Below are 8,099 nucleotides of genomic sequence, written 5' to 3'. Positions count from 1 at the left end.
TCTCTAATCGCATTGTAATCAATCATCAAAATCATTAGGGGCCTAGATGCACTTTCAGGTATTAAGAACATAAGAACTGGCATGATGCATAATTAGAAAGTAGTTAATTTTCAGGATGTTACAGCTGCCTGGCTTGGCATGGTCAAAGTGCCTTGCCCCGCTACAATCCGCATCAGATGGATGAGAGATCGACAATCATATGTGACCATACCACTATTTCAAAGATTTCAACATATCCATTATGCTGGTGGTAAGTACACTCAGTTATGTAAAAGATAAAACAAGGTTCACCAAACCTTTACTCAATAGTACCACCATGTGAATATGGCTTGATCGTATATGTTATGCTTCATTTGTTTATTTTTGTATGCTCTAGTTTGGGTGTGTTCGTAAGACATCCATAGGGTTTTTGATTTAAGCATGGTGCTTAGGTCAAAATGGTCTGCGTTAATTAAATTAGACATGATGTTGAATTCGATTAATGAACCATTAGAGCTAGTACTTTCATGGACATAGAATGCATATTGTGACATCCCGGCCCAGGGCTTAATAGAATTAATAGAATACTCATATCAACAAGTTGCAACTTCTTTTCCGGAAGCCGATTTTCAAATAACTCCAGGGTTAAGACTTCTTTTCCGGAAGCCGATTTCCAAAGAACTCCAGGGTTAAGTGTGCTTGGCCTGGAGCAATTTGGGATGGGTGACCGACCGGGAAATTCTTCCCGGGTGCGCACGAGTGAGGACAAAGTGTGCAGAAAAGACATGTGTTGGTCTGTAAGGGCAGTCTATGACCTATAAAAGCGGGCCTGGCCTGGGGGAAGGCAGGATGTTACACATATCTTCTACAAAGTGTGCAGAAAAGACATGTGTTGGTCTGTGAGGGTAGTCTATAACCTATAAAAGCTGCCACGGACATGCAAAGGAGTAACACATCATCTTAGTGTGCTCTGTGAGGGTAGTCTATGACCTATAAAAGCTGCCATATGTAAGCGGGCCTAGCCTGGGGGAAGGCGGGATGTTACACATATCTTCTGTGGACTAACCATGTAGGAAAGTTTTCGAATTAACACAATAAATTACAGACATGCAAAGGAGTAACACATCATCTTAGTGTGCAGAAAAGACATGTGTTAGTCTGTGAGGGCAGTCTATGACCTATATAAAAGCTGCCAGATGTAAGCGGGCCTGGCCTGGGGGAAGGCGGGATGTTACACATATCTTGTGTGGACTAACCCTGTAGGAAAGTTTTCGAATTGACGGATGAGTCCTCACGTTCAATTCACACTAGAGGTAAGTCAGGGCTCGGGAAACAAATCAATAAATTGCGGACATGCAAAGAAGTAACACATCATCTTTCAAGGTGCACGGTGAATATACTGTCAAATGCTCATTTGTTATATTCGTGCAATTTTACCTCAGCCATGTATGAGTTTTGCCTAAACGAAAATTTGGTGAACAATAAAAAAAATTAAAAAGGGGGTTTTCAGAAGTATCTCTAAAAAAAGACGGCAATTGTGTGGGATCGACGCTTATCAAATTTTGAACCCAATTTCTCTTTAACATGAATGTGAACAAATAATCTTGAGGCTATGATAAAATCTTTTCAATTCTTTGTAGTCCCTCGGATATTTGTTATCCACTAACCTTTTGTAAGAAATAAAATGACAACTAAGGAGCAGTGTACGATAACTTCAACACCAATACCACGCTCCTTGGTCTTAGGAAAAATAGATGCTCAGGGAACCAAACAGAACAAATGCGAAACTTTGTTGCATTCAATTCGATTCTAAGCTTGGCGAGACCTATCTAGTATTTTGGAAACATAAGAAATGCTGAACAAATGTTACAGAATTGACAAGAATGCTAAAAATAAAAAAAAAAACCCGAACAGATGATACAAAATCCCTATTATGAAACTTTAAGGAGCATCAAGAGGCGATTCATAGAAGGGCAGTGTATACTGTAGTCGTAGAAGAGGTGAAGTAACATATTAATTACCACTAGCACTCTACCATCCTTGTTTGAAGAAAACAGGCAGGCAAACAAAAATTAAAGTGAACATATTAAAAGAAAGAAATAAGATAGTCTGTACATATTTGAACATTGTAAAAGAACCAAGCAGAAACAACTAGAATGTGACAGAATTTCATTTCAGGCAAATAACCAACAATTGCTTGCACTGAAAAACACATAACCTGCAATTCACTGAAAAACAGACAGAACTGCCGCTTGGTAGTTCCCTGTTTTGAAAAACACAATCTGCAGTAACGCTGCTAATTTTCCAAATAATAGGTACAGGTGGAGATACTCCCTCCGTCCCAAAAACACATACATCAACCTGGAGATCAACCTAGGAGAGATCACATCCCCTCTTGATTCTTTTTGGGACGGAGGGAGTACTGTTGAAGAAGTCCGATGACATTTTTTCTCTACTGATCAGTATGTACAAGCATTCACAGACGTCCTCCTCCCATATTTACAAATTGCAAATTTGCAACAAATGCTCCCTATACATTCGTGTCTTCTAACTAGCAGAGCTTCCAAACGAACATATTTCTGGGGTCTAAAATTTCGCCATCTCACTCCAATATGGAGAGTATACCTGGAGATTTCATCTATGAATCATCACATACAGGCGCACAGCAAAATACATGCCTAGCTAGCTAAGCTAGTCTCAGTAGAAAACTATGGGCAACTTCAGAACTTGGCCAGAAGCCACCCAAATGTCCAGCCAAGAAGCAGCCCTGCACCTGCAAGACCTAAACCAACGGCAAATAAGAGCGCGTCACAGAAACTCCCTGCATTTTTATGCCTTCTGCCTTTCTTCCTTGTCCAATCTTCTTTCTCATGATCTGGTGTAGTCCTTTTCTTTAGTGTAATCCATGGAATATCAGGTATCATGGTTGCTATCTGATGCTCTCTGTGTTTAAGCTGGAGGCAGATGTTCTCCAACTGTAACATTTTCAGCCATTGTTTGCACGCAAAGAGATGCGAGGCCTGTCTGAAAAATAGCTTGATGACATCGTCTTTTTCACTTTGTGCTTTCTTCCCAGCCATCTCAGCTTCCCTCGCCCGTGTTTGCGAGTGACAAAGTGCCTCCAAAAGTTGAGCTTGCTCTGCAGGATTCTGGTATGTTCGCTTGCCTCGTGGTTCTGTATTGATGCCCCTAGAAAAATCTTGTGCATCACTGCAGGAAAATTGGATGAAATGATAACCAGAAAAACACAAGAAACTGAAAAATAATGGAGCACATTTGAAGTTTCCGAGTGCGGATTATGGAACATAACTTAAAATAGATGAATGTAGATTGTGAAATTGTGTAGTTCCCAATCAACAATAGGAATTTTTTTTTAAAAAAAAAACTCTAGGTATTGATTAAATGAAACAAATATAACAAGCAACTTTTTTGAAGAAGTCCATGAACTCTTTTGCAAACAAGGGCAATGGCACCATTATCCTGTAGGCAGTGAGCAACAATGTATCTCTGAAATGAACCAAAACTGAAACTTAACCAGTATAATAAGCTTTCCTTTCAAAAAGAGAACTGAACAGGAACAGACAAAAGATCTCACAAGCACCAAACAGCATTTTAGCGAACACAAAGGGAAACTCCTACTTAGCACCAAATAATTCAGACTACAGTAATATTTAGCAATTCTATTTGTAATACAGAAGTAATGCACCACCTGAACTTCAGATATCAACTAGGAAATTAAAATAGATGTGCATCAAAATTTAGGTATGCTTATGGAAATTACAATTATGGCATCAGGGTAAATTGGTGACAGAGTAAGGCAGAAGAAATACACACCTGCGTGCAACATTTCTTTCCTGCTGTTGCCAAACTCCATCACTGGTTAAATCCACCTCATCTGTGCTTGCTGTGCTGTAACTGCATTCAATATGTTCACATTGTCCAGTATCAGGATATGACATTGTACCTGCTGGACCTGATGACCCCCTGTACCTACCCATATTTTCATGACTGCGTGATTCAATACCCTGAACACGAACTATCTGGGTAGGTCTTGGTAAATCGCAATTCTCAATATGCTGCATTGCTCTTTCTGCAACCAGTAAAGCCAGCTCATTCTCATCAGTGATCTGCCACCATGGTCGACTCCTTTCACCTCCTTTCCAAGGCACATTCATATCAAAATCGTCCTTCTGTGGGTTCTTCGACGGTGGTGGGTTAAAATTTTTGAAATCCAGGAATTCTTTATCATTGAACAAACAGTCACTGGCATTTTCTTTGCACTTCGAAGGAACTTGGGAATAGCCACCTATATTTTTCAAGTCTTGTAAGCCTGTTTCAGAAGAATACTTCATGGAAGCTGTGGAAACCATCCACGAAGGCTCAAAAACATCCTCAATCTTCTCAGGATTGGTGTCGAACATTTCACAAAATAATGGTTCGTCGTGTATATTCTTTTGTGCTGAATCCTCCACTTCCTTATCACTGATCTCTCTTCCCAGAAAATATAGGCGCTCACCTGCAAGATTCTTCTGCCCTCCTAAATTTGGTTGTAACTGAAGCCACCATCTAATATCAGGTGGCAGACTGGAGTTCATGGGATTCCAGCTCAATGGCATGAAATTGGGCACAGGGCGGTCTTCAGAATTCCTACAATTTCCATTGCTTTTGACATGCTGCTGTTCTGATGATGGTGGACAGCAGGCTAGTTTTGGTGCTCTTTTTCTATCCTCCTGAACGATGCAACGGTTTGCAGCACGCTGCCAAGCAGCCCTTGCTTCAGCAGCGGCCATTATTCTCACTGATCAGAGAACTGGTCACTGAATCATAAACAGAAAACAGCAACATCAGTTTAACAACAGAAGCACGCTCAAAGCAACACACAGAAGGAGGATAAAATAAACTCAAGCAACAGAGCAAACACATAATCCACAAAGTGCAAGCATGCATATCAGTGCATATAAAATGCTGGCTAAATTCTAGGATTTCAATTTTTAAGAATGTGTTCTACTGTTGTACTTCAACCGTTGTTTCAAATGAGGTTTTCAATGGAAAGAGTTCCATGGCTTGAAATGAGAGATATGACACTGCTTTAATAAGCATGAACTAAGGTCATCATGTAGTTCCTTTTTCTCGGGATTGACCAATACACATTAAACAAAGCTAGGTAATGCACAGAGCATAAACTGATGGCCAAGGCCAACTTGAAAGCATGAGGACCAAGGATATGAACAACCAAGAACACGATATTGGCAGATATACAAGCATTTTCTTGTCTCTGTCCTCCTAACACTGCACGCACAGTAATCAGAGCCTGGAGGATGAACAAACATCTAATCAGAACCCGGAGGATGACTCATATTTGCAATTTGACAACGTTATTATTGTTATTTAGGAACATAGGTTGAATCCTGTATTCCTGTCATATGAATATCAGTAAAGAATCAACTGAATTGGTCAAGTATCAGCATTACATAACCAATTCTTGTGCCCTGCATCTTCTATGCAGACAAAGTACTAGGCAACTGGATTTGATTTTGAACTCAAATTTTCTGCTCATCCTTGAAGAAAGTTTTTAATATGCAAAACTATACCATTCGGCAATGAGTTAACTAGGTTCCATATTTGCCAACTCACAAATATCCTTTTTTTCAAATAGTTTTAAGTCCATTTATAGGATTCATATAAAACTGTACAGATGTAAAAGACCCAAAACACTCAACACCATAAACGTGTTTATGATGCTCCCGAAGCCTTGAAAACCGTGAAAAAGGAACATAATTCCTTAATAACAGAAGGTGCCCACATAGATCGATCTGCCTCCAGCAAAGGGGGGGCACAACGAGAATCGATCAACAACCTCCACCACCAAGAAACCCAAGCCCTGATGTTCTTGCCACACCACACAAACCATCATCCCCCTTCTTGCTCGATTAGACCAACAAGAAGTGGCAGAGAGACGGGCAACACGGAGGGGGGAGAGAAAGAAATGGATACCTTGATGGATCTAGGGACAAGAAGACGGCGGTGGCATCGCCCGCATCCGTGACCTCGCTTCGTTGCCCCTCGATGCAAAGATTGGGGCATCCGTCCGGTGCGAACCACCGGTCGCTTTATGGGAGGAGGGCGAGAGAATCAGCCGGTGGAAATCCCACAGAAACGGAGCAAACGATGGATGAGATGAGGTGAGGTACTGAGGTGACGCAGCAGCAACAGCAGCAGCGGCAGCAAGCTGGATTAGACTAGGTGGATGGAGTGAGAGTGGGGATTTCTCTCTCCGCCCCCGCGGGACAACGACGCGTAAGCTCGCGACAGGGAAAGGGAAGGAAAGCAAGAGAGAATCGGAGAGGAGAAGCAACGAAGGTGAAAGCGTAATAATTCTGCACCCGACCTTCTGCTGCTTGTTTTTATTCGTACAGGTAGCTTGTACACTAGTACGCCGAATAATCATGATATTTGCTCTTGCTGCTGCCGCCGCCGCTGCTGCTCTATTAAAAATTTACCACTCTTTGATCTTACTTCCTCCGTAAAAAAAACTGAATTGTTGGTTTCCGTGTCTAACGTTTAACGTTACGTCTTATATAAAATTATTTTATGATTAATATTTTTATTATTGTTAAATGATAAAACACGAATAATACTTTATGCATGAATTATCTTTTTAAATTTTTTCATAATTTTTTTAAATAAGACAAACGGTCAAACATTAGACAGGGAAACCCAGAAATTGAGTTTTTCTTTGAGACGGAGGAAGTACCCTCCAAATCTTATCTTATCCAGTACTATGCTTGTTTCATATTATAAGTTATTTGATATTTTTCTAATTAAACTGCTTTAAAATAATCCAAGTTTATAAAAAAATATAATAGTATTTTCGAAAAAAAATAGACATATTATCAAAATTAATTCGATTTATGAAAGGAGGCGTACTCCCCCGTACTTGTAAAGGAAGTCGTTTAGGATAATGTTTAAGTTAAACCTTGGGAATATAAATCATGAATAACTCTCAACAACTTGACTTTGAAAATATAAAAAATATATGAATAGATTTGTCTTCATAAAAGTATACATATATCACTTTACAATAAATATTTTTTATAGAAACAAGAAGTCAAAGTTGTGTTTTGGAGATCATGTCGCTGTCCAAAACGACTTCCTATACAAGTACGGAGGGAGTACGTTTTAAAATATAGCTGTTTTTAAAGTCTTTAATAACGAGTAAAAAGATAGATAAAAAAAAGGCTAAATTGCCAATCACTGGTTGTCCCACTTAATAGAAAGTAGGTAGGGTCGCAGAGATAAGAGCGGAGTGTCTTTTGACATTTCATCTGGTATTTTTGGCAGTTATATTTTGGATATTTAAATTTTGCCAAATTTAAATGCTAGTTATGCTACTATACCTTAGAACGCAGAGCAATTCTTCTTTACCAGCAATTAGAAAAGGAAGAGAATTTAGTACAGGCAGCAGCGGCCTGGTGACACATGCAGACCCGGTGACGCCTGCAGATCTCTCCCGCTAACCTGCTCTCTCTAAACTTATCCAATTTGATAGACTAAAATTTGTTCTTAACCACCACCACCACCACACGTTGATGATTGATCGGCTACCCAAAGATGAGAGGAAACTGCTATTATCCAAGCCGACCCTGATTTCTAAACAGGGGCCCCCAACCAAAAGCATCAGCAAGATAGCAACACGTACGGAATGGAAATTGACCCATCAAAATGTCAGAATACGTACCAGCCGCTGTTATCTGTCATACGCAAGGCCATTAAAATAAGCTGCCCCCACAGGCCATCAAAATTGTTGACCACCACCATGACAACTCCACTCTCTCTAGTCTCGTCTCTCTTTTGTTCTTTTCAGATTGGGATTGCAACATGTGCTGATGGGTTTTTTATTATTATTTAAACTTTTTAAAATTTTAATTTTAAAAATAAATCCTTTCGAAACTTATTTCTAAAATCTAAACTTTTTGACCACGCTAGCGTGAAAAAATAACACTGTCACACCGGTCTGGCTGACATGGAAGCATTATTTGGTCACGCGGTCTGGTTGGTATGACAGCGTTACGTGGTCACGCGCCACCTTTGCTAGCGTGGCAGGACAAAACTATTTAAGC

General features: G+C 40.0%; 1 protein-coding gene across 1 annotated transcript; it reads right to left on the bottom strand.

Annotated features, from left to right (window-relative positions):
- Nucleotides 1-2,125: 2,125 nt before the first annotated feature.
- LOC127782506 (uncharacterized) lies at nt 2,126-6,325 on the bottom strand. The gene is made up of 3 exons (XM_052309742.1): nt 5,974-6,325; nt 3,814-4,796; nt 2,126-3,189 (listed from the first exon to the last, which is right to left on the bottom strand). Exons 2-3 carry the CDS (start codon nt 4,767-4,769, stop codon nt 2,700-2,702), a joined length of 1,446 nt encoding a protein of 481 aa, XP_052165702.1. The 5' UTR covers nt 4,770-4,796; nt 5,974-6,325; the 3' UTR covers nt 2,126-2,699.
- Nucleotides 6,326-8,099: the final 1,774 nt, after the last annotated feature.

The sequence above is a fragment of the Oryza glaberrima genome, chromosome 8, assembly GCF_000147395.1.
Source record: "Oryza glaberrima chromosome 8, OglaRS2, whole genome shotgun sequence".
NCBI lineage: Eukaryota > Viridiplantae > Streptophyta > Magnoliopsida > Poales > Poaceae > Oryza > Oryza glaberrima.
This window is presented reverse-complemented; position numbering and strand designations above follow the sequence as displayed.

Coding starts and splice junctions, on each gene's coding strand:
- LOC127782506 (XM_052309742.1), bottom strand. CDS start 4,769: ATGGCCGCTGCTGAAGCAAGGGCTGCTTGGCAGCGTGCTGCAAACCGT. Junction 3,190..3,813: donor GAAAGAAATGTTGCACGCAG/GTGTGTATTTCT, acceptor ATTTTCCTGCAG/TGATGCACAAGATTTTTCTA.